Source organism: Grampus griseus (genome assembly GCF_964374135.1).
Source record: "Grampus griseus genome assembly, chromosome: 19".
Taxonomy (NCBI): Eukaryota; Metazoa; Chordata; class Mammalia; order Artiodactyla; family Delphinidae; genus Grampus; species Grampus griseus.
In genome coordinates this window covers 45,949,562-45,975,077 of record NC_139013.1, presented here as the reverse complement: position 1 = coordinate 45,975,077, position 25,516 = coordinate 45,949,562, and the positions used below count along the sequence as shown (strand labels likewise).

At 52.5% G+C, this 25,516-nt stretch overlaps 1 protein-coding gene across 1 annotated transcript in view; it reads left to right on the top strand.

Annotated features, from left to right (window-relative positions):
* Positions 1 to 25,516, top strand: part of FA2H (fatty acid 2-hydroxylase) — a 51,725-nt gene that overhangs the window by 20,580 nt on the left and 5,629 nt on the right. Inside the window, exons 2-4 of the mRNA XM_082677064.1 lie at positions 9,099 to 9,191; positions 19,081 to 19,223; positions 19,815 to 19,921. Coding sequence (XP_082533190.1) covers positions 9,099 to 9,191; positions 19,081 to 19,223; positions 19,815 to 19,921 — 343 coding nt within the window. The remainder of the gene's footprint in view (positions 1 to 9,098; positions 9,192 to 19,080; positions 19,224 to 19,814; positions 19,922 to 25,516) is intronic.

Sequence of the window (25,516 nt, the reverse complement as noted above, 5' to 3'; positions counted from 1 at the left end):
CTGGCTGCTAGACAAGGAACGGTGGGCTGGGGAGGGAGGTATAGTAAATCCCCTACATACGAACGAGTTCCGTTCCAAGTGCACGTTCGTAAGTCCAATTTGTTCATGAGTCCAACAAAGGTAGGTACCCAACTAACACAATTGGCTATATAGTATTTACTGTAATAGGTTTATAATACTTTTCAAACAGATAATACATAAAAAACAAACACAAAAAATAAAGACAACATTTTTAATCTTACAGTACAGTCCCTTGAAAAGTACAGTAGTACAGCACAACAGCTGGCATACAGGGGCTGGCATCGAGGGAACAGGCAAGAAGAGTTACTGACTAGAGGAGGGAGAGGAGGTGGGAGATGGTAGAGCTGAAGGATCGCCAGCAACAGGAGATGGAGGGCAAGCTGCAATTTCACTCACGCCTAATGTTGACGGAACACACGTTTGCATCTTTGAAAGTTCGCAACTTGAAGGTTTGTATGTAGGGGACTTGCTGTACTCGAATGCCTACCCCTCCCAGCGCCGTCTGTGTGGGCTGCCACCAAGGGCCTGGCAGGAAGGCTGTGCTGATTGCAAGACCCTGGTTTCTGCCACCTCCTCAGATCTTGTCTCCACATCTCCTTGGATGCCTCCATCATTTGTTCTCATTCCTGGTTGGATTCCTTCTCCTTCTGTGGCCCTGAGGCAAACCCAGGAGAAACTAGTTCAGCTTGGATTCATTTGCTGTTGCTGACATAACCAAGTCCCACGCCCTGGGTGGCTTGGGCAACAGAAATTTACGTGTCCCAGTTCTGAAGGCTAGGTGTTCTGAAGTTCTGAAGGAGACCAAGGTGTGGCAGGCTTGGTTCCTAGCGAGGGCTGTGGGAGAGACTCTGTCCCAGGCCTCTCCCTAGCTCCTGGTACTTTGTTGGTAATCTCTGGCGGTTTGGCCCTTGCAGATGCTTCACCCTGATCTCTGCCTCTTCACATGGTGTTCTCAGTGTGTGTGTCTGTTTCCAAATTTCACCTCTTTATAGGGGCACCAGCCACATTGGATTAGGGCCCACCCTAATCACTTCACTTTAACTAATCACACCTGCAGTGACCCTAGTTCCAAATAAGGTCATGTTCTGATGGACTTGGGGTTAGGACATCAACATAGGAATTTAGAGGTGGGGTGGGCATGCGGAGGATCGAATCAGCCCTCCCTGGAGGGAACATCCTTGGTGCACAGCTGCGTCTCTGCTGCGATTCCCTCACCCTCACGGATTTGTCTCCCTTCCAGACACCATGAGGGGGAAGAGCGCCAGTAAAAGTCCGCATCCACCACCCACTTCTGCTTCCAGACACCCTGCCTCCTCTCGGCTAGCCTAGAGGGAGAAAGAGGCCCGGGTTGCCCTTCGTTGAGCCTTGCTGGGGCTCTGGTCCTCTCAGTGCTGCCCACCTGTCACCAACCCACTCAGGGCATTGGTACAGCTGGGTGGGTGCACGTGGGCTCCCCGTGGATTCCCTGTTGTGGGAACAGGAGGACAAAACCCTTGCTCTTGCCCATCCACGCCCATCCTTCTCTGAGGCTGTCCCGGGGGCAGGAGGGCTGCAGCTCACCCAGGCTTTTCAAAGTGGCGGGCTAAGGGCTGTGTTTGTATTCAGGCTGTGTTTGGCCCACATCGTGTGTTTGTTTTAAACATGCGTCAGATTTTGAAATCTGGAGATTTCACAGAGAAATCTAGTTTTCCAGTTTTTCTTAGAAGTCGGAAGGTCTGACAACACTGGGCCCCATCCTCACCTGACCTGAACCTCAGTCGGGGCTGCCCCCTTTCAACGGGGTGTGACCCCCTCCAGTTTGCTGCAGTCCCCTCCATTCCCCACAGCCTCCCCCATGCCAAGACCCCACGACAATGACCACAGGTTACTGCACGTGTTGCATTTCTTTTTTTCTCTGTACTGCTGTCTGTAGCAAAAGGGCTCCTCATGTTTTTGCTTGTCTTTTGTTTCTTGGTGCCTCGTGTTTTAAGAAAAAGGAGAGTGAGCATCTTTCCTCATGGAAGTAAAGAATATTCTTATGTATTTAGCCAAAAATAAATAAATAAAAATAAAATTAAAAAAAAAAAGTTCGCAGAGACTTCCCTGGTGGCTCAGTGGTTAAGAATCCACCTGCCAATGCAGGGGACACGGGTTCAATCCTTGGTCCGGGAAGATCCCACATGCCGCAGAGCAACTAAGCCCGTGAGCCACAACTACTGAGCCTGTGAACCACAACTCCTGAAGCTTGTGCACCTAGAGCCTGTGCTCCGCAACAAGAGGAGCCACCACAATGAGAAGCCCGCGCACCGCAACAGAGAGTAGCTCCCTCTCACCACAACTAGAGAAAGCCCATGCGCAGCAACGAAGACCCAACACAGCCAAAAATAAATAAATAATTTTTTTTTAAAGTTAATTAAAAAAAAAAAAAAAGAATATTCCTATGTGTTTAGTCCGCAAACGAAATGAGCCTGTATTATGAACCACACTCTGCCTGCTTCATTCATTGAAGGCACTTGCCCACCTTCTGAGGACAGAGCAAGAACTCGGGGTACCTTTGCCAGAGAGAAGCACTTCTTGTTCCAAGAGGAAGATCCTCAGGTCACAAAGCAAGTTGATGAGGGAGGCTGGTCTAGAACTTTGTCTCTTCATTAAAGCTGAATCTGCAGGGTCTGGAATAGATGGTCGGACCCGGATTCTTCCCCCGAGGGCTGCCTCCCTGAGAGACAGGCATGTTGGGGGAACTGGCTGGAAGCTCAGCAAGCTGGCAGGGGACAACTCCTGGGTCCTCTGTGAGTTCGGGTCCGAGGGCATTGAACTCAGTGTGAGAGAGGAGGCGGCAGCCGAGGGAGCCCAGGAGAGGGGGCGGTGGTGTCAGCAGGACCATCTCCATGAGACAAGAGCAGTGGCTTGGGCTGACCTGAGAGGACATCATGATTCATTAGCAGCCGGGAACTGGCACTGTAGTGGGAGAAAATAGGGCTGGTGCTGCTGTTTCATGGGCTTCTTTCCCTGCAGCCTTGAACTGTGGCTGGGAGGATCTAAGGAGATCAAAATGCCCTCCTCACCTCCTGCCCCATATTGCCCAGCATGTCCAGTGGTTCCCAGCTCAGGGTGGGCAGTGCCCGCCTACCTAGTCTCCTTAGCAGGGCACATTGACCTTCTCCCCTCAAGTAGGCATCCTGCCTGCCTGGGCCCCCAGACCCTAAACAGGCCACCATCTACTCAAATATACCATTCAGCACGTATTCAGGTGCTGACCCCGTGCCAGCTGCCAGGAGCAGAGCAGTGAGCAAAGCATCAGGGTCTCTACCCTCATGGAGCTTGCATTCTGACTTGGGAGGCAATCACAGGGAAATGCATAGGAAAGCAAGATGCTTTCAGCCCCTGAACTATCGATACTTTGCTAGGCTCACCAGCTTCTCCCAAACAGCCTTGGGGCCTGACCATAAATGTGCTTCTAGCCAGGTCTCCTGCCTGCCTTCCCAGGATGGAAAGGTCGGCAGGGCTCAAGAGGAGGGGTGGGTCTTCAGCTCCATCCTTGCTCCCCTGGGACAATCTTGTGTCCCTCGGGTAGACCCTCTAGGAAAGCTGTCATCTGACACAGGTGGGTTGGACACCGCATGTCAAGCCACATCCATCAACACTTGGGCTGATTATTCTTGTGAAAGCCATTGTGAGTCTGACTACAGAATTACTCACTTCCCTTCCCCAAAGTCTGTAGCTAATGCAATCTGAAGGCAGGACCCAGAACAATTTCCAAAACCTGGAAAAGAGTACATGTTTTCTTCACTTGCCGCTGCCTTTTGGTTTTCAAAGGTTTTTGGTTTTCAGGCTTGCTTCCAGGATCAGGAGAGTCTTTTAAATAATGCATTGTGGAAGTTTCCAAGAAACTTTTTTTAAAAAGTCTTTTAGAGTCTGAGTTGTACCCTAGTCCCTAGGAATGACCTTTACATACTTCTGATTCATAGATGGTGTTTGCCCATGGAATTCAAGCGTGAGCCTGGCTCAACCATAAAATAAACACGAGGCAGGGAAGTCTGGAAACCATGGCTCAGATCAGTGTGTGTGGTGTGGCGGCTCCCAGCAGGACTCGCTTCCTGGAACACCCGCCCTCTGCCCTGGTTCGGATGGGAGCAGCCCCCGGGTGGGAATGGGAGACCTTTTGAAAACTCACAACTAGACCCTAGAAAAAGAGTCAATAAAAGACGCACTAGAGGACACTTCCTTGTAGCTGAGGGCATTTCTGCTCCTGGCAGCGCCCATGTGCTGCTTGCTCCGGTTCTCCTTGAAATCTCCTCCCGTATTGGAGCTGTGTACAATCTTGTGGTTAATAAACCTGGGCTCCTGCCATGGAGGGCTGTGGTCCCGATGAGGCCACCCAGAAAGCACCTTGGTTCTATTGTCAGTCTGCGATCTATTGGCCAAAAGCCTGTCACCCATGACATGACTGCCTGGTGGTTCCAGGACCCTCAAGTTGTGATTAGCTGGGGTTGCAGGAGGACAGGAGGAAACAGCCCCATCTGTCTTCCTCCCCTTTCCCCACCCTCCATGGCAGCGCACGGCCCGTGCCAGCCTTCAGACAGGAGCTGGTGCAGGATTCAAGGGCAGCATCTTGGGAGAGTCCCTGACTGCTCAGGGCTGGGGAAGCAAGCTGGTGAGCCCGGTGCTGGGCAGGAGCCGCTCCCCTTCCTCCTGGCTCTCAGGAAAGAGGCAGAGAGCCACGGGGATCCTCCCTCCATTTCCCTCATTCCACCCGGAATATTTCCAGCTGAACGACAACAACAACAACAAAAAACCCTTGAAAGTTCTGTTTTCATTTTCAGCCAACATCTCTCTGTGAAACTGGATTTTTAGTAATTTGTTAAGAAACCTTGGAACTGGAACAAAGAGAGCATTTGACCTACTTCCTGTTACACAGAGACTAGAGACCCACACCGACCACCATGAACCAAGAAAACAATGATGTACAATTAATTCTCACAAAACAAAATTTTAGGTTGTAATTTCTTCTGCATTAATAAATATTTTTAAATGGAACCTTTTTTTTTTTTTAATCCCCCTGTAAATTTGCCAAATGCCCTTCCTTGGGAAGAACTGCCTTTTATTCTGCAAGCATGTGTTTCCTACCTATTTCTTTCATTTATGAAATGCTGCTGCTAATTTTAAAAATATTTTTTAATATATGTTTTTCATGTATTTATTTTATTTACTCTTTTTTTTTTTGGCTGCATTGGGTCTTTGTTGCTGCGTGCGGGCTTTCTCTAGTTGAGGCGAGTGGGGGCTACCCTTCATTGCGGTGCGTGGGCTTCTCATTGCGGTGGCTTCTCTTATTGCAGTTGCAGAGCACGGGCTACAGGCGCGTGGGCTTCAGCAGTTGTGGCGCATGGGCTCAGTAGTTGTGGCTCACGGGCTCTAGAGCACAGGCTCGGTAGTTGTGGCGCACGGGTTTAGTTGCTCCGCGGCACGTGGGATCTCCCCAGACCAGTGCTCAAACCTGTGTCCACTGCATTGGCAGGCAGATTCCCAACCACTGCGCCACCAAGGAAGCCCCTTTTTTAATATCTTTATTTGGCAAAATAAGATGCTGGTAATTTCATGTCAGACTAATGTACTTTCAGTTCTGCTCATGCCTATCCTGTGGACTACCCTTGGCCAAAGGGCACTGAGAATATATGGCCCAGATTATTGGACTTTGACCCTTGTGTCTGGGCACCACCCCACCCAGCCCAGGTGGCATTCTAAGATGGTGTGTTCAGTGTCCTGGGCGACCTCTCTCTTCCAAGCAGATGTGCTCACCCCCCATTCTTTATATATTTCCAAGGAGCATGAGCCTGGCAGAGTTTCAGGGCTCCACCCTGAATAACACAGTCAGGATCCCCTGAGGTTCCTGCCACATCTCAGGGGTCTGGAGTGTCAGGGGATCGTGGCTATGTTGCAAAGAGCCAACACTGAAACATGATCCACTTGAGAAGTATGAGTGGAGATGTAATATTTTCAAGAGCCCACCCTAGGTAACTTGAAGAGAGGAAACAGTAGTTTCCTGGCCTGTTAGAATCTATTGTTCGTCCACCATTGGACAAACAAGATCATGGCCGGAACATGCAAAAACAATAAGAGGAAGGAAATCGTAAATACCAACTGAGGCAGTGGGACACATGGAAAGTGTGACTTATTTTTAAGTTGGAAAATGAAGAGCTCATTTCTGGCTAGAATGGTTAGGGAAGAAGTACATGGTTGTCAAGAGAATATTCTGGAGCCCAACTGCGGCTCTACCCCTCATTAGCTGTGGGGCTCCTTCATGCCTTGGCCCTCCCATCCGTCAAGTGGGAATAATAATCATGCTGCTTCATATGGTTGTTATGCAGATGAAAGGGCTGGGCACATGGTAGGCCTTCATGAATATTAACCGTTGTCATCATGCTAGATAGGATGACATATGAGGAGAAAAACGCGAGGCATGTTGAGAAAATGGCAAGTCGTCCCTACCGGTGAGAGGGAAAAATGAGGCTTAATTCAAAGGCGTGACAGGAGAAGAGCTTGGAAATACAGGGGAAAGACGTTAAATACAAGGAAGTCAAGGATAAGCCGACCTACAGAGGAGGACAGCGTGTTCCCTCTTAGGAAATTGGTCAGAGGGTCAGACTATAATGTCAGCTGTTGGAAACGTACTCCCGGAGCAAGGAGCAGGACCAGTGTTAGAGAGACGTTGCGGAGTCTTCTGAGCTGATGTGTGATTGGCACGTTGCAGATGTTCAAACACCTATGTCTGTGGATGAGTGGGTGACAGCAGTGGGTGTGGATCAGATCCTTGTAGGAGGGAGGAATTAAGGGAAGAGGCAGGGGACCATGGTGATACTTCACTGAGACCACCAGCCCCTGAAGAGGAGGCGGATGTGGAACCAGGGCTTCTGTCCCCGCAAACTCCCCTCGATGATCCCATTTCTTAGGGTTTCTTTGGTTTCCACCGCCTTCTGCCCTCCTGTCCATCACTACTCCGGGCATCCCAGCCTTCATCACAGTGGGTCTGCAGGTCCAGCTCGCCTCCTGGGCCACACAAGCTCTCCACACCACGCCAGCAGCAGCAGTCCATGGAAAAAGCTTCAGGTGGCTATAAGCTAAGTGAATGAGCCGCATAAGATGGAGGTCAAAGTGCCAATGGGAGCTCAGTTCCCATGGCCTGAAATAGGATGTTCCATGTGGGGGAGGCATGAGCCCTGCTGGGTTCTGGCCTGGTCCCATCACACCCACCTTGGAAGAGGAGCCGGAACCAATCATGCTTAGAGACCCTGTTATGTCCTAAGAGGTTCTTGTGGAAAAGCAGATGGCAGTGGTCCTCATGTATGTAGAAGTTGCCAGGCGAAAAAAGAGCCTGTACAGTCCTAGAGGGGAAGAGCCAGGAGCGGTCCCTGGAAACTGAGGCAGCCAGCTGAGCAGAAGGGAGACTTTCCTAAGGACTCGAGCTCTCAGAAAACAGCCCAGCCTTAAGTGACCAGAAGCACAGGCTGGATAGATGAGGGCTCTGTGCCCAGTGCTGAAAAGTGATGACCATTTCTTCTGCTTCCAGTTGTTGTTTAGATGCACGTGCCCCAAACAGATCTGTGTCTGCCACTCAGGGATGTCTGAAAAGTGTAGTGCAGACAAAAACATCAAATGCTAATTCGAGTGATAACCCCTTCCCTGCTTGGGATGGGTGGACCCCAAGACAAGCCTTGTGTGGAGAGAGATGCATGGAGTTGTAGTGAATGAGAGGGGTTGGAGGTGCAGAGAAGGATTAGATCACCCTGCTTAAGAAAGGACTTGGGGTGAACAGGAGAAAAGAACTACCCAGGAGGGAGGGAGAACCAATAGGTCCATGATTGGAGGCGCTCGGAGGTATTTTAAGGGTAGAACAGAATTAGAAGGGACAAGATTCTTATATGACATTTATTTTTGATACTTAGGGAGTTTCCTTGTATGAAATACTATAAAATCCACTCCATCCTCAAGAGGTCATCAGAGATGCTTTTGAGAAGAATTCAGGTATTAGCGTGGTGACAAAGACTAAAAATACTGAGATACCCAGACCAAGACAGGACCATGAAAGCCCGCTTTTACTTGGGTTACATATGGGTTTTCCCAGAAACTGACAGCGTCACTGTCACCATCAAGTTCTCTTCATTCATTTGGAAGCAAAACATGTAAGAATCGTAGCAACAGAAACCCCAACTGGCTGCTCAAACACTCTTCTTGGGTTCTTGCCAATATCCAGGTTCCAAGGGCCCCTTCTCCATGGCCACCACAGCTTCCTTTAGTCACAGGGACTCAGAGGACACCCCCCACCATTGGTAAGCGCTCTCCCCACCTTCCTGGAGGGAAGCCTGCATTTTACCTACGTGCCGGCCTGCCCTCTCCGGCCTCACCCCACATGACGTCAGGGCCAGCTGGAGCCATGTGATTTTCCCAGTACATTCCATTTCCCTCTGCCTTTGCCTCTTTGCTCCTTCCATTTGACCTTGAGCCCATCTGGGTTCTCCTCTGCCAGTCCCGCCCCACGTGTGGCCGCTGACCCACACCTGGGAGTTCCTGGAGGGACGGCTCCCTCACGCTCTGCTGCCTTTCTTTCTTGTGGGCGTGTGGACCTAGCTGCTCAGCCTGTGGCCCACGAGCTCTGTAGAATTACCAGGAAGAGAGGCAGGTGATGTAGTCATTGGGCGTGACCCAGTGAGCCTGCCAGGTCCCCTGGGTGCCACCCTGTGACTCTTTACCTGACACCTGTCAGGGGCCTGGGGAAAGGCTGGCAGGGATCTCCTGGGCCAGGGCATTCCCACTCACTGCTCTCATTTCCCTCCAGTCTCTCTGCCAGCTTCTATGCTCCCCCAGATCTTTTGCCTCTTGTTTTTATGGGTATTATTTTCTTTTTCAGAGAGAAGAAAAGTGCAGAGAATAAGACCACCCACATCAGTGTCTACCCTTTTTCAAGTGCACTCAGTGCCCTTGATTTCCGCCCACCCTGCCCTGCCATGGTGCTCCCACCACTCCTGACTGCCTCATCGTGGGGCAGTTGGGGGTTCTCTTCCTTCGCCCACTGTGGGTAATCCCCTTGTGTCTCCTCTCCCCAGGGTTCCGTGGAGAATGGGGCTGTGACCTCTGCAAGCACTCAGAAGACAGACCCTGCGATGGAGCTGAAGCTCAATGCAGTGGACTGGGACAAGGTAGTGGGCACAAGACTGGGTGGGGTGATGGTCGGGGCTCCCAGGGCCGAGGACAGGGTGCGTGGAGCCGCAGGCTATGGTTATTCATGACGTTTGCCCAGGGAAGATGAGGACCGAGGAGCAGGTGCCCACAGCTCACAAGCACGACCTGGGGCAGCAAACCTGGGCTGAGGTTATGGTGGGTCTGGGGAAACGACACACGAGATCTGTGCAGAACCAGGCTCCAAAGACCCCAGAGGGAGGTCTCCCACAGGGACCCCTGCAGCTGAGAAGGGCACGATGACAGGGTCAGGAGGCCTAGACGCGCCCAGCTTGGCCAGTGCACAAGGCAGAGCTGCCCCAGGTGCCGGCGACCACTCGCAGGAGTGGCCGGCACGGGAGCCTGCGGAGGCCGGCAGGGAAAGGGCTGCCGCCTTCTGCAGCAGGTGGCTGCGGAGCCCGATGACAAACCTCTCTTGGTGCTGGGAGACCAGCATCTTGCTGTGATTAGGCACACCCATTTTCTGGCTAGGGAAGTCCTAGAGGAGCTGGGTAGTCACAGGTGGCAGTGGAGTCAAGAGGAGGGAGGGGTAGCATTGCCTGGGGGTTCTGGAGAGAACCAGACCTGGGTGTCATTTCCCTCCAACCTGGGTCAGAGGACTTTCTCAATGTCATGTCGCCATTTCCTCCTGTAATAGACATAAGTGTGTATGTCTATAAATGTCCCCAACCTGTGCTGGACACTGGGGACAAGAGACCAACAGGACAGGCCATTGCTTTCAGGGAGCTCACAATCTGGTGCGGAGGGCAGATCTCCCCCCAGACATGTTATTACAACATGGGGAGATGCAAGAACCACACCCAAGGGACACAGGTGACCAGAGGAGGCCCCCACTGATTGTTTGCTGGGCCCCTTTTGCCAGGACTCCTGAGGCCCTGACCCCAGGAACTCAGAGATGGCATCTGTCACGTGGGAATCGCCTCTGCCTCTGGGGAAGCCCATCAGCCCAGGGCTAAGACGCCTTCGGGTGCTTCACTAAAGAGGCCGGGACAAGTGGTCCTGTGCTCCATCCCCTTCAAGCAGGCCTGTGACCGAAAGGGAAATTGAAGGCCGTCAAGGGGAAAGGCTTGCATAGGCCACGCAGTATGTTCCCAGAGGGCTCACTGGACCTGGTCTCCTGATCTTGATGCCGGACTCAGCCACGATTGCTCATTGCCCAGGCCGGGGGCACAGGTTGAGGGTCTCAGTACAAACGGCTGACTTCTCTGGAAACTTTGGGGACCTGGGCTTGTTCTGCACGAGCGCAGGATGGAGGGGGAGACAGCCAGCTTGAATGGGACAAGGATCCTGGAAGCTGGTGGAGTCAGGACCTCGACTTGAAAAAGGAGGAGCTGTGGTGGGAGACGAGGAAGGTGTGGGGATGAGGGTAGGACCAGAGAGTGAGCTGCAGCATGTCGAGCTCTGGGCTCAGCGGCCAGTGGACGGTGCTGAAAGGACCACATGAAGAGGGGTCCTTGGGGCCAGCATCTGTGGGCTTGGTTTAGGGGTTGAAGGTTGGAAAGAAAATACTCTACAGAGGGCTGAGCAGGCCTGGGGTGGGGAGGCAAGAAAGAATCATCCTAGAAGGGAGAGGACTGTCACATGAGCCTGGCTGGGGACTGGCAGATCACTGCTCAGGGGAGGGGTCCTCCCAGTTTCCCTGGGCTGCCCTGGGCACGAGGCAGAGGGATCAAGTCCCCCAGGCCTGTTCCACCATCCACCCCGCCCCTACCCAAGGGGAAGAGAGACCTCCCCTCCCCCTCCTCCCCAGGCCCTGCCCAGGCTCCTCTCCAGCACATCCTGGTCATACCTGACTCACCTTCCCCGCCTCTGTCATTCTCTCTCTCTCACACACACTCTCTCTCTTCCTCCTCTCCCTCTTCCTTTGTCCCTGGGCTGAGAGAGAGGGGCAAGGGCTGGCCCAAGAGGCGGTGTGGAGACCCACTGGGAGCAATGGGGGGTCAGCTTCATGCCTCCCCCAGGCCCTGAGAAGACCCAGCTCGAGGAACTCACCCCCCAGGGAGAGCGGACAGTGCTTTCCTTGCTTTTTTCCCCTTTTTCAGTCATCTACCACGTGGTCTCTCCCAGCCCCTTTGTGGGGAGACGAGAGGCTGGGAGACCCCCCATCTGTTTCTGACCCAGGCCAGGGTCTGGACCTTGAGGAGCTCTAGAGAAAGGCCAAGAGGCAGCAGCTTTGTCTCAGCTGGGGTTCCCGGGCCTGGGGTGGACTTGCCAAAGGTAACCCTTCATGTTTTGCATTCACTGGAAGCCCCTCTAGGTGCTGCTAAGGAAGGGAGTCTTGGTTACCATGGCCCAGCCTCCCTGGTCCTAGAAGCTGGGGGACAGAGTCAGCCATGCTGGAAAGAGGGAGGGAAACTGGGATGGGGGTGCTGGGGCAGAGAGTGGAGGACGGAGAGTTCTGAAAAGACAGGAGGAAAGGCCAGGAAGCAAGCCCGGGGGGCCCTGCCCTGCTTAGAGGTGCAGTATCATCTGACTCTCGAGCTCTGCATGGGATTTTATTGGAACAATTTCTGAATCATACCTTGCATCACCTCTTGGGCAGGACCCAAGTTTCCTTGTGGGACAAGAAACCAGGTTGTGTCTCTTTACCCCACACTACGCGCTACATGTCTCTCCCTGTTTCCTGGAACCCAGCCAGCTCGGGAGCTACCCCAGTAGAGGTAGACAGAGCGCCCACTCCTCCTGGCTTCTGGGCACACCGGTTCCATTTGTCCCACGACCTCTTTTGCTCCTTCACTGTGTCCTTGGCATGCTTCCCATTAGGGGGCGAGGGTCCTGGGAACCAGATTGAACTAGTGTGATTTGAGGGGTTTGCAGATCCCCTTGGACAGCTAACGGGACAGTTAACGGGAGTTAACACTGGATTAACTCTTCGTTCGTTGAGCTGTTACCCTGTGCCAAACACAGGATAAGAGCTTTAGGCTAAGCACTTTAATGATACTATCTTTTATCAACAACACAAGGTGATAATGAGCCTGATTTAATTAATGAGGAAGTTCTTCAGCCCAAGGTCAAAGTCACTCTGCTGGTTAGCGTAGGGGATCACAGCTGAGCCCCCTGCCCTGCCCCCTCCATGTGTCCTGGAGCCCTTCCACCCTGGTGGCTGGCCAAGAATAAGACCTTGCGGCCTGTGACTGGGAAGGGGGGGGGGTGGCAGAAGGCAGGGAGGAGGCCGAGCAGGTACTCAGGGAGGTGTCTTCAAAACTTGGCACCTCCTCTCTGCATCCTGCTTCCCTCAGGCTCCTGGAGGCCGCCAACAGGTGTCACAGAGCAAACTGCAGCTCCCCAACCTCCCTGCCCCTACACACACACACACACACACACACACACACACACGCACACACACACACACAGCCCTTGGCATCAGGGGCTGCCTGGCAAAGATGTTGATTTTGCCCAGTGAGTTTTACCCTTTCACGACCCTCACATAAGTCACTGAGAACCTGGGCAAGTAACACCTGGATCAGAACCAGCGCCCCTCGGGCAGCTGCCCCGGGACAGGGCCGACCTCGACACCATGGGTGCTGGCTTCCTTCCCAGGACTCTGCCCCCCAGTCACCTGGGGCCCCCTTGAGCCTCCCTTCTCCCTTTGGCCTGCCCCAGAGTAGGGGTGTGGAGGGTCTGGCTGCAGAGGGATCCACAGGGGGTCCCCAGGATTGTCCTCCTGGCCCAGAGCCTCTCAAGTTTCCTCCCTGCTCGTCCCCTTGCCCGGAGGTCTGGGCCCCTCTTCTAAAGAGCTCAGCTATGCTCAAAAAATACCCCTCGGGGAGACACCAGGCAGGCTGGCTGGGGGGCAGGAGGTGCCACTGGGTGACCACAGGCAGTTGCGGCCTGTTTCTCCCTCAAGAAGAAGGAGGAAATTATTCCTGCCCTGTATTGTGTGGGGTGTCGGAAAGTGAGCTGCCAGTGAAAGACCACCCCGCCTGGCCTTGGGCTGGGCACCCGGGGCAGGACTGTGGTGGTACCGGCTTTCTGCACAGCATGCCTCCTTCCTCTCTCCCTGGGCCTCGGCCCACTCGACACCCCGCTCCCTGTCACTCTCATCCCCTGGACCTTCGCAGCGGGGAGCACGAGGCCACCCCCTCTGGGTACGGGAAGGTTATAGGGCACGGGCAGCGAAGGCAGAACACGCCCCTGTGGACTGGAGCTTGTCCAGCTGGGAGCCCCCAGTTAGACCTCAGGGAATAGGCCTGCACTCACCCCTGCAAGGCCACCAAGAGCCGCGGCACTAGACACCCCTGCTGGACCCCTCACAGACTCTGTGCCAGAGAACCCACTGCCGTGGGGGTCCTGAGCCAGCTGAGAGCGGGCCTCCCCGCCTCGTGGTTAGGACCTCGGGCTCCGGAGCTGGGCGGCTGAGGTGCAGCATGTGTAGCTGAGCATCTAGCCTAAGTCTCCTCATCTGTCAAATGAGCTCATCAGAGGCCCCAACTTCCAAAATTCCAGCTTCCAAGAATATTGGACCTGAAGTCTGAGCCCAGGGGCCTGTTACAAGGATGCAGAAACAGTGGCTGGAATTCTCGTCCTTCCCGGGCACCGTCCCCCGCCCCGCCCCTGCTCCTGCTGGTTGGAAGCCCCTCCCCCACCTCCCTGGCCCAGAAAGCTGCCCTAGAGCTGTGAGCTCTGGGGTTTGGGCACACATTTCTTTCAACAATCGCCTCAGCTCACAGCTGCGGTGGTGGGAGGAGCTGCTGACAGAGAGCAGCTGCCCCCTCTCCCCACGTTTGCCCCTCGCCCCGTCTGGGGATGAGCAGATTCCCACTCCTGAGCTGGGGCTGCCCCTGGAAAGAGTTATGTGCCACCTGGCCCCTGTGCTGCCCAGGAGGAGGGGCCTCTGGAGAACGGGTGGGGCGAGAAAAGAGGCCCTCTCCCCACCCTGGCAGCGCCCTTCCACCCACCCTCTGGGCAGCAGGCTGCCCTTTTCCCCCGCTGGCCCTGCTGCAGCTGCATTCCTGGCATAGCCCGGGGAGACTCCCTCCCCCTCCCTCCCGTTAGGGCAGGGACAGAGCTGCATGGGGGAGGGGAATGGGACACCAGGTGCTTGGGCCAAACTCATCCCGACTTACACAACTTACACGTGTGCTCCCTGGGACTTGGCCTGTTGCTCTGGGTCTTTGAGTTCATTCGAGCCCGCCCCCCCCCACCACCCTCAACAAGTGCACTCAAGAGCAGTTTCTGGACATATCCTCACCCTCATCCATGCAGTCTGGCTTTAGCTGGGTGACCCTGAGTGAATCACTTGCCCTCTCTGAGCATTAGGTTCCACAGCTGTAAAAGGAGGATTTGCTATCGTGAGGGTAGCAACGGAAACCCCCAGATGCCTGGGAACTGGAGGCGTGATCAGTGGGCTGTTCCCCCCTCCTTCCCCCACCCAGCTTCCTTCCGAGGTCCGCAGACCTTTGCTGACGCCTTCCCTGTCTCCCCTGAGCCTTAGGAAGTAGGGGTGGGAGAGGGCCAGGAGCAGGCACCAGCTCTGGAGGAAGAGAGCCGTTTATGTGGGAGGGTTAAGGGGCCAAGGGGTCCCGGCCACGTAGAATAGGAAGTGAAATTTATCCTGAGTCCCTTCCTACCTCACTGGATCCGAGCCATCATCTCTTGCCATCCCCCCTTCTCAGACAGTTGCCATGTTGGAAATGACCAGCAAGCGAGAGGTGTTGAATTAGCACCCACCTGAGACTTTCTCATCAGTGAGCACGACTGGAAGAGAATTGAGAAGAGACACCCTGTGTGTGCATGTACTGTCTGAATCAGGGTGGAGCCCATGGTGAATGTCCCAGCTCCTGGGAGATTGTGTGGAGGATGTTACGAGCTTGGGGGAGGCGGGAAGGGAGGCTCCTACTACAGGACCAACCAGCCTTATCTGAAGAGTCACCTGACCCCTCCTGGCCTCAGTGTCCTCCTTCTCAAAGTGGGGAGGAAGTCAGCCAAGCTGCATTTCTACACTTAATGTGGAAGGGTAGCTTTACTGCCCCTGGCATAGCAGGACTGCCAGCGGGGAGAGTGCAGGTGTCAGCCTTTGAGGACTGAGGGGGATGTTTGCAGACAGGAAAGTGAGCCTTCTTGGGATTCCTCTGCCGTGGTCCTTCATCCCCCAGGGTGAAGTGGCCCTTCCTGGGCACCAGTGAGGGCTACCTTGCAGAAATGCACGGGGGGCTAGACACAGAGCCCAGGTTCCAGGCCCTCCAAGGCCAGCCAGCCAAGTCAGAGGACCCTTGGGACCAACTCAAGACAGCAAGTCCGCCCTTTGTACAGTGGCCAGTGCCCACTGGTCTAGCCAGGGAGGAACCCAAGTCATGTCCAAAGATCCAGTGGGCAACAGGCCATCAAATGAGAGACGCTTGTGTCTGGGAGGAGAGGCTGGCTCTGTTTCCATCATGCCTGTAAACAAGCAGCTCTCCGGCCATCTGACTCCAGCTTCTCCATACATTCTCTGTCCGTCTGTTCTGTTCCCTTCGCAACAGGGTGTTAGATTCAGACTGGAATCCCTGCTTGCTGCTAGACCTAGACGTTTCCTCCTGGGTCTCAACTGAATCAAGCTTATGAATCCCATGCTGTTTTCTGTTCGCTTTACAAAATAAGGGCAAAACGGATCAACAGAAAAAATTTTCCCAAACCACTGCTTGGCTGACAGAGAGGCCTGCCTGTTCACGTACCTGTGCCACAGCTGGAAACATTTCTTGTCTGAGGTAGCTGAGTCTGAATTAAGTGTCGTGTGTAACATGCAAAAGTGGAACATGTAAAAACCAGGGCTTTCGCTTGAGATAGATGGTGATAAGCTATGGATGCATATTATCATCCTTTGAACAGCAACTAAGAAATATACAAAAATGCATAGCTAAAGTGCCAACAGAGCAGATAATATAGAATATTTTAAATTCTTGATCAACACAAACAAGTCAAGAAGGGAAGAACAGAGGAGACAAACAGAAAGCAAATAGCAAGACAACATTAAACGTAAATGGACTGAATACTCCAATTAAAAGGCAGAGAATGTCTGACTAGATCGAAAAGCAAGACCCAACTATACACTGTCTGCAAGAGATGCACTTTAAATTTAAAGGCGTGTGCAAGGTGAAATTAAAAGGGTGGGGAAAGAAAGACCATGCAAACACCAAGTATAAGGAAGCCTTGCTAAAATCAGACAAAGTGGACTTCAGGACAAGGAGTATTACCAGGGACTATTTCCCAATAATAAAGGGGCCAATTCATCAAAAATGTCTTAACTGGGCAGCCTTGGGCATGTTACTCACCTTCAATTTCCTCATCTGCAAACGACAACAATAAAAGTACCCACCTAGTTATGGGTACAGTGAGGATCACAGGATTTAACTCACGTCAGGTGTTTAGAAACATGCTTGGCACATAACCAGTGCTCTGTGACTGTTAGCCCTCAGTTCCTGACACCACGTCCCTGTCACCCCCAGTGGCCGCCGAATGCCCTGCATTGGACGTTCATTGACACCCACTGAGTACCAGACACTGGGCACGTGGCGCCCTCTCTCCTATTGTGGGTGGTGGGTCCAGGCACACCCGGCTTTACAGACGAGAGAGCCGAGAGGCTCTGAGAGGTAAAGGCACTTGCCCAGGATCCCACAGCTGATAAAAGGCAGAGTCAGGCTTGTAAGGTGGTCACCTGACTCCAAGGTCATTTTTCTTTACTGATTTTGGTCTAGATTAATCTTCAATACACGGACTCATCAAAAATCTTCAAGGGCTTCTGAAGCCTCCAAACTTTTTTGACCTTGCATCCCTATTAACTAAACGTTTTGAGCACATTCTCCATTATATGTCCATTTAAATTATCTACAAATTATTTGTGCGAGCTAATGTACTCTTGTATTATGTACATTAGAAAACATTCAAATATGGTTTATATATGAAAGAAATATATCAAAAAGAGTCTCTAATATTTTCTCCTCACCTCTGGGGATCAGCCTGTGAGTATCCCTGGGGTACACATACATCCCTACCTTGGAGACAGCCAGCCTGGAAGATGAAGTGACAACTCCTGGGCCTGATACTGGATGTTCTGTCATCTAAAGCCCTCAGAAGATCTCTTTCTACTGCCCCACAGACCAATGTCAAGGAATCAAATGGGCCACAATCATTCTCAACTCCACATCTATGCCCATACTCCCTCCCCACCTCCTTTCCCTTCTCCCCCTTCCCAAGTATTCCATATTGTATGAGCTCAACCCAAATCCTAGGTTCTGTGGCAAAGCCCTCCTCTCCTACCCTAGACCCGGGCATTTGTACCAATCATTCTGCCTCCCAACCTCAGCCTGCCTGCATCACCATTAAATTTTCTTGCCTGGCATGTCTCACCTTGCTGAGTACTTTATGTGGGTACCATTATTATTACTTCCATTTCATAGCTAGGTAAACTGGGGCTCAGAGAGGTCAAGTAATTTCCCCAAGGTCACACAGTAAGTGATAGAGCCTGTCTCTAGAGTCTGAACTGTGCTTCAGCACTAAGCTATGTGAAGCAAAGATGGTCTCTTACATTGTTGTTTATTCTTCCCAGCAACTAACATAGAAATATAGATATATGTCAAGCAAAGTGCTGAACGAATGATTGTTTGAATGGGTGAATGAATGAATTACACAGGCCACCACTAAGAAGAAAGCCCTTGGACTTCTCTGGTGGGGCAGTGGTTAAGAATCCACCTGCCCGTGCAGGAGACATGGATTCGAGCCCTGGTCCGGGATGATCCCACATGCCACAGAGCAACTGAGCCTGTGCGCCACAACTACTGAGCCTGCGCTCTAGAGCCCGCATGCCACAACTGCTGAGCCCGTGTGCCACAACTACTGAAGCCCACGTGCCTAGAGCCCATACTTTGCAACAAGAGAAGCCACTGCAATGAGAAGCCCATGCACCACAATGAAGAGTAGCCCCTCCTCGCAGCAACTAGAGAAAGCCTGCGCACAGCAACGAAGACCCAATGCAGCCAAAAATAAATAAATAAAAATACATAAATAAATTAAAGAAAAAAAAGAAAAGAATCTGCCTGCCAATGCAGGGAACATGGGTTCGATCCCTGGTCTGAGAAGATCCCACATGCCTCGAGGCAACTAAGCCCATGCGCCACCAACTACTGAGTACACACTCTAGAGCCTGTGAGCTGCAACCACTGAGCCCACACACCACAACTACTGCAGCCCTCGTGCTCTGGGGCCTGCGTGCTGCAACTACTGAAGCCCATGCCCCTAGAGCCTGTGCTCCACAACAAGAGAAGCCACTGCAATGAGAAGCCCACACACTGCAATGAAGAATAGCTCCCACTCACCGCAACTAGAGAAAAGCCTGTGCACATCAACGAAGACCCAGTGCAGCCACACAAAAAAAGAAGAAAGCCCTTGTTGGAGGAGAAAGGGCCTACTTGATTCCTGGTACAGAATGTATTGTTTCCTATACCTAAAGAATCCTGGTTAAGACTTCAAGCTTCATGCATGGCTGAATCTAGGCACTCAAATGTCATCACCAGGATTCAGGGTCTCCAGCTCCGGGCTTGGGCATCCTCTGTGTTGACTTCATCCTCAGGCAGCCTTCACTGGCAACTCCAGGGTCATGCCCTGCCAACCTAGCAATCCCAGCAAGAGGAGAGGGCTGTCCGATGGCTCATTGCACCAACCTAGGCCATGGGCCTATCCTGGATCCCATTTCTGTGGCCCTCGGGTTGGGATGAACAGTTAGTCCCCAAGCACTGGAGCAGGAGGGTTGGTAGCTCCATACAGACCACATATGCTGAGGTGGGGCTGGGGAGTAGGATGCTGTAACCAGGAGATGGGAGAACGAATGTGCACAGGTGTGAATTTCAAGTGTCCACTTGACTTTATCTCTTGCAGGACCTGGTAGACTGGCAGAAGCCCCTACTGTGGCAGGTAGGCCACTTGGGAGAGAAGTATGATGAGTGGGTCCACCAGCCGGTGACCAGGCCCATCCGCCTCTTCCACTCAGATCTCGTCGAGGCCCTCAGCAAGACTGTCTGGTGAGCCCTGCTCTCGGACCATGGTGGGCTATCCCTCTCTCCTGATGGTGCCAGTCAGATGCAAAGGGGAAGAGTCAAATGGATCCCTCCCTGGAGCCCAGAGCTGTACTGTAAGCTCTTGGCAATAGTGGAACATGCCATAGGCATAATCCATTCGTATGCATGATTTTGTCCACTGAGTGACAATCCAACATGTAGCCAGAAACCACTTTGAATGTCACTCCTGTTCTATTCCAGACTCCTGTGAGGGGTTTCTAGCCTTCCCTGCCCATGGCAGACTATTTTGCCTGCAATTAGCCCCTCTGCCACAAGAGGTCAGCACCCATCTAGCTGCACTGTTAGCCAGAAGGACTTTTTTTTTTTTCCTGCCAGTAATTCATCTCAGAGACTGAGACAGACTCACAGCTTCTCTCCTCCTCCCCTCCCCATCCCCCACATCAGTGTCCCCTGGACCGCAAGTCTCCATATGCTTTGTGCACATGCTTTGGTATCATCTCATCCCCCTCTAGTTGAGAGGTGTGTCTCTAGGGAAGTTGGACCCTCTCGAGCTTCTGTGCATGTATATCTCTCACCCTGACGACCTTCCTGCAGGTACAGCGTCCCTATCATCTGGGTTCCCCTGATGCTGTATCTCAGTTGGTCCTACTACCGAACCCTCGCCCAGGGCAATGTCCGACTCTTCACGTCCTTCACCACAGGTAATGTTGGGTCCTTCCTCAATTGCTCCCGTGGATCCTGAAGGCTGGAAACCTTGGTGCTCTCCCTGGTTCTGAGTTTCTGAGAACATAGAACCCTAAACCATATCACAAAGATTTTAAAATGAGGTCTATCTGTAGAAATATTCTTCCAAAAGAAATGTCAGACCTCCCCACCCTCCACAAAATGAGTTTTAAAAAACAACCAGCCACACATTAGCAGGCACTAAATGAAATCATTTCATCAAGTGCTGTAACAGTAAAGATGGGGTTTCTCACTGAGTCTAAGAATAGAAAAAGTGTGACCTGGGATTGTTCGTCAGGAAACTAAATGAAGTCATTTCATCAGGTGGCACAGCAGAGAGCTGAACTTGGAATGGTTCACGAACAGAACACAGATTAGAGCCTGGGAGAGAAGGATCCCAGAGTGTCCTAGAATGTCCCCCAGGGCAAAGGCCCGGCGGCAGAAGCCCTGACTCAGAGTAGCAACCCACTAACCTCTACTGAGCACTTATCACATGCCTGGTGCTTTCCAGGGACCATCTCATTTAACCCTCCCAACAGCCCCACAAGAAAGGTACACCCCTTTAGAGATAAGGAAATGGAACCTCAGGAAGTCAAGTGAGCAATTCAGGGTCACGTGGCTGGGCTGTAGATGCTAGGTGCCACCCAGGTGGGCAGGGGACAGAGAGAAGGGCTGACATGGGGTGACTTCCAAAGAGCCTGTGAGGCTGAGTCTCCCAGGGCAGCCACAGGTTTGGGCCTCTTCTGCCAGCCTGCCTCCCAAGTTCATCACCTACCTTTGGTCTCCAGGTAATCTGTCACCTGCCCAGGTAATCTGTCCGTCCTGGCAGAACCTGCCTTGGGGAAGTGCTTGCCTATGGCAAATGGCTCAGACAGAGGCCGGGTAGGGGGACAGGTGGGAGAGGGGTGCTGGGAATAGCTCAGGTGGGCTTTCCTCTCCTGATCACATGTCATGTTCCCAACTATGAGCCTCTGAACCCCTGTCGCTGCCAGACAGAGGCTCCTTCTCTCCACACTCCGAGGCTCTCTCCTGCCTGCCTCGCCCAGGAGCAGAAGTTGAGGGCTGAATGGTTTAGATGAGAGGGGCCACAGCCACAGCACCTAGAGCCCCAGTTTTCCCACCTGGTCCAGGATGGGGAGGTGCTGAGCCAGCTGCAGGAAGTCCCCCAGAGCCCAGGCTGCTCCCGGTCCCCAAGGGTTAATGTGTGCACCCCTCGAGCCAAGGTTACCCTTTTCTGCCCACGCTGAATAGCTCAGGCACAGCACAGGGCTTGTTGCTGAGACGGCCTGCTCACTGAATCACCCACTGTCTGCCGGGCGCTCCCCTAACAATCACCAACAGTGGCAGGGCCGCCAGGGCTGGGGCCAGAGGGGGAATGGGATGCCAGAGCTTTGGCCCAGGTCCCTTTGCAGGATTCCTCCAGAGATGCCACTCGGTACCAGCTCCGGCCTGATGGGCTGACGGGGGTGATGCTGGGGTGAGGGGGCGGGCGGAGCCTTGACCTATAGGAGGGGACTCTTCTGCGAGGCAGGGAGGGTGATTCGATGGCTTCATCAGAACCACGGGCCTCTGCAGAGAGCTGAAATGTGCTGTCTAATAAAGGTCTAGTGTAGGGGGTTAACGGGGCTGTGACCATGATGCCAGCGATGGTGGCATGAGAGCCGCACACGCCTCCCTCACCTGCAGCTCATCAGGCAAGGCACAGGCCACAGGCAGAAAAGAATAGAGCCACAAAGCAAGGCGAGTGGAAACTCAGCAGGGTCCCAGCACAGCTGCTGGACAAAGGGTGCACTGGAGTAAATGCAGGAGACTCAGGGTGCCAAGGAACAGTGGAAGCTGCGTGGAGACACCAGTGCAAGGCTGAGATTCCTCGGTGCGTGTGTGAAAATGCTTTGGAAAGCAGAGGGCTTCTGCACATCCAGGCTGGCCCCCAGCACAGTTCCCGGAGGCGCATTAGAGTGAGTGCAGAGCAGCGTCCTAGGCAAGGATTCAGGCCTCCATGCAATTGTGGTGGGAGCCCCAGCAAAGGTCAAGACCAAAGTCTGTGGCCAGGGAATGCTTCTGTATGTCCAGTCCTTTCCCTGCTGACAAGAGAGCTACACAGCGAGGAAGGGCTCCTGCACTCTGGGGCGGGGGAGCTGGGAAACTCCTTCTCCCCCAACCAGGGACCCTCCAGAGCCCTGCAAGGAGAACTGAGAAAACACAGCACAAGGAGGACTGTGTGGAACTTAGATGTACTTTGACTCATTATATTTAAAAATTATAGTAGCTTCTTGTTATATATGAGGCATATTATATTATTATGATAAGTATTAATATACAGTATATTATTCTTATATATAAGATATATATTTATCACATAATCAGGTGTTATATTCCCTCTGTCTTAGCAACAGCCCTTCACAAGTGATAGGATATTTTACTGTTGAGAAAACACGTAGATGGTACAGAGCCGGGATCTGAACCCCGGTCTGCAAATCCAAAGCCCAGGCTCCCTGCACTTCACCAGAGTGTCCTGAAAGACCCCAGAGGTGTCCAGCCTTCCCTCAAAGTGGGACCTGGCCAACCAGAGCAGCCCAGCCAGGGCTGGATGGCTACTGACAGGGAGTGCTGTCAGCCATGTGTCTCATGCCAGATGTGGACACAGCAGGCCCCACTGATGAGAAATGTCAGACCAGCTCAACGCCTGATTTCAGAAAGATTGGCTGGGTCCTTTGGGGATTGAACCTTAGCTGCGTTGTGTTACGTTCCAGGCAAGGTGTGAAAAATCCTTTCTTAGCTTAGAGACTCATTTGGAACCGTCTATCAGAACGGCCCTGGGCCTGGAATCTGGTCCACAGAGCAGGAAAGTCACCTCTCCTCCTCACCTTCCTGGGCTCTCTCCTTACTCACTAGTTCCCTGTGGTCATTCAGACTGGGCACAGTCCTTCAGAAGTGCTTTCTTAAACAGAACCAGAGGCTGCCCCTGTTCTGCCCTTAGAGCAGTACGGGTCAAATCTCATCTTTGTCCAGCCCTCCAGAGAGACTTGGGCTGGCCCACGAATCTCACGAGTGTCTGAGCACCTGCTGTGTTAAGCACAGGAGATACAGAACAAAATGCCCACTCTGCCCATAAAATGCTCACAACCTGGTGGGGACAAGTGGGTAAAATGGCAGCCATAGCTCAACATGAGGAAGGATGATGTGGCAGGCCTCAAACCCGGCCCAGGTCGGGGCAAAGGGTGTCTGCAGAGGCTTCTCACAGGAGGAGACACGTGGGGTAAGGAGGGGAGGGAGGGAATTCCAGCGAAGGAAAAGATATGTGTGGGTGGGGAACGCGGGCACCTCAGGAGCCACAGGTGGTTCGGTTTGGCCCCCGTACAGGGTGATGGGGCAATGAGGCAGGGATGTGTCTGGCAGGGCTGGGTCTCAAGCGAGCTCGAGTGCCAGGCTAGGGGTTTGGACTTTACCTAAAGAGAACAAGGCACCACAGGAGGGTTTTAACAGCATGTAGGGGCAGAGAGTTGGAGTAGGAAGCTGATGCAGCCACCGGGTGATGAGGTAGTGGGGGCGTCAGGGCAGTGAACTGACCCAAGAGATTCTTTTTTAAATTGAGGTGAGATACATATAACATAAAATGAACCATTCTGAAGAGAACAATTCAGTGGCATTTAGTACGTTCACAATGTTGTGCCACCACCACTTTTGTCTAGTTCCAAAAGGTTTTCATCACCCCAAAACGAAACGCCACCCCCACTGAGCTTCTGCTCCCCATTCCCCCCTTGTCCAGCCCCTGGCAACCACCAGTCTACTTCTGTCTCTCTACATTTGCCTATTCTGGACATGCCATGTAAATAGACTCCTACAGTATGTGGTCTTTTGTGTCTGGCTTTTTTTTTTATTTTGCCAGAAGATATTAAGGAGAGGCAGCTGACAGAGCTTGGTGACAGGTTGGACGCAGGAGACAGGAATAAGTTGAGCCTTAGGTAATGTGTGGAAGTCATTAACCCCCGCACTGAGGTGCAGCTTGAGGTGACAGGGTGGGCAGGAAGGAAGAAGAAGATGATTGGCTTCATTTGGAAGCTGCTGACCTTGGAGGCGGGGCTGTGGACAGCTGCATGGAGATGCCCAGTAGCAAGCGGCCGTCCAGGGCTGAGCTGGAGGCATAGATCTGGGGCTTGTCAGCAGGCAGGTGCGGCTGACATCCTAGATCAAACAGAGCGCATATAAGAGGGAAGGGTCAAGGTTTTGACCCTGGGGACAGAGGCAGTTTCCACGATGGAGCCTGACAAAGGGCATCTAGAGAAGAGGAGAAAAGCCAAGTATCCCAGTAGGCAGGGAGTGGAGCTGTGTGTTCAAACCTTGTTGGTTCCAGTTCCTTGGAGGATCTGAAAATTTGTGGACTCAACCCCCAGAAAGATGCACGCAGATGCATCGTTTGGGATACCACGTCAGCAGGTTCACTCTGAAATCCGACCGAGGACTCTGGGTATTCATAAACCTCAGGATGGGAACTTACGGGGTTACAGACTCAAAAATAGAGTGGTCGGGCTTCCCTGGTGGCGCAGTGGTTGAGAGTCCGCCTGCCGATGCAGGCGACACGGGTGCGTGCCCCAGTCCGGGAAGATCCCACATGCCGTGGAGCGGCTGGGCCCGTGAGCCATGGCCGCTGAGCCTGCGCGTCCGGAGCCTGTGCTCCACAACGGGAGAGGCACAACAGTGAGAGGCCCGCGTACAGCAAAAAAAAAAAAAAAAAAGAATGGCTAGCTTTAGAAAACAGTTTGGTAGTTTCCCCAAAAGTTAAACATAGTTGCAGTAGGTGCCAGCAATTCCACTCCTAGGCATATACCCAAGACAACTGGAGACATACGTCCACTCAAAAAATCGCACATGAATGTTCACAGCAGCATTATTCATAATAGCCAAAAAGTAGAAACAACCCAGCTGTCCATCAACTGAGGAGTGGATAAACAAATGTGGTGCATCCGTATTAATAAGGAATATTATTCAGCCTTAAAAAGGAAGGAAGTTCTGATACACACTACCACGTGGATGAACCTTGAAAATACTGTAAGTAAAAGAAGCCAGTCACAAAAGACCACATACTGGATGAGTCCATGGATACGAAATATACAGAATAGGCAGATGCAATAGACAGAAAGTAGATTAGGGGATTCCTGGCTCTGGGAAATGGCAGGGGGTGGAGGAAATGAGTAGTGACTGCTAATGGGTAATGGGTTTCTTTCTGGGGTGACAAAAATGTTCTAAAATTGTGGTGATGGTTGTACAACTCTGAGTATACTAAAAACCATTGAATTGTACACTTGAAATGGGTGAATTGTAAGATATGTGAGTTATAGTTCAATAAAGCTGCTCCTTTTTAAAAGAGAGAGCCAGTATAGCCAAAGCAATAGCTTGTGGAGAAAAGAAGTAGAGCTAAGAGGGTGAGCATAGACATGAAGAAAACTGTGACAAGAGCTGAAGTGTCGGTGAAGTCGAAGAATGGATGAAGTAGAGAAAAGAAACGAGAGCCGGAAGGACTGCAGGCTGTCCTCCGAGGGCTGGGCATGGGGAGCCTCACACTTCATGATAAT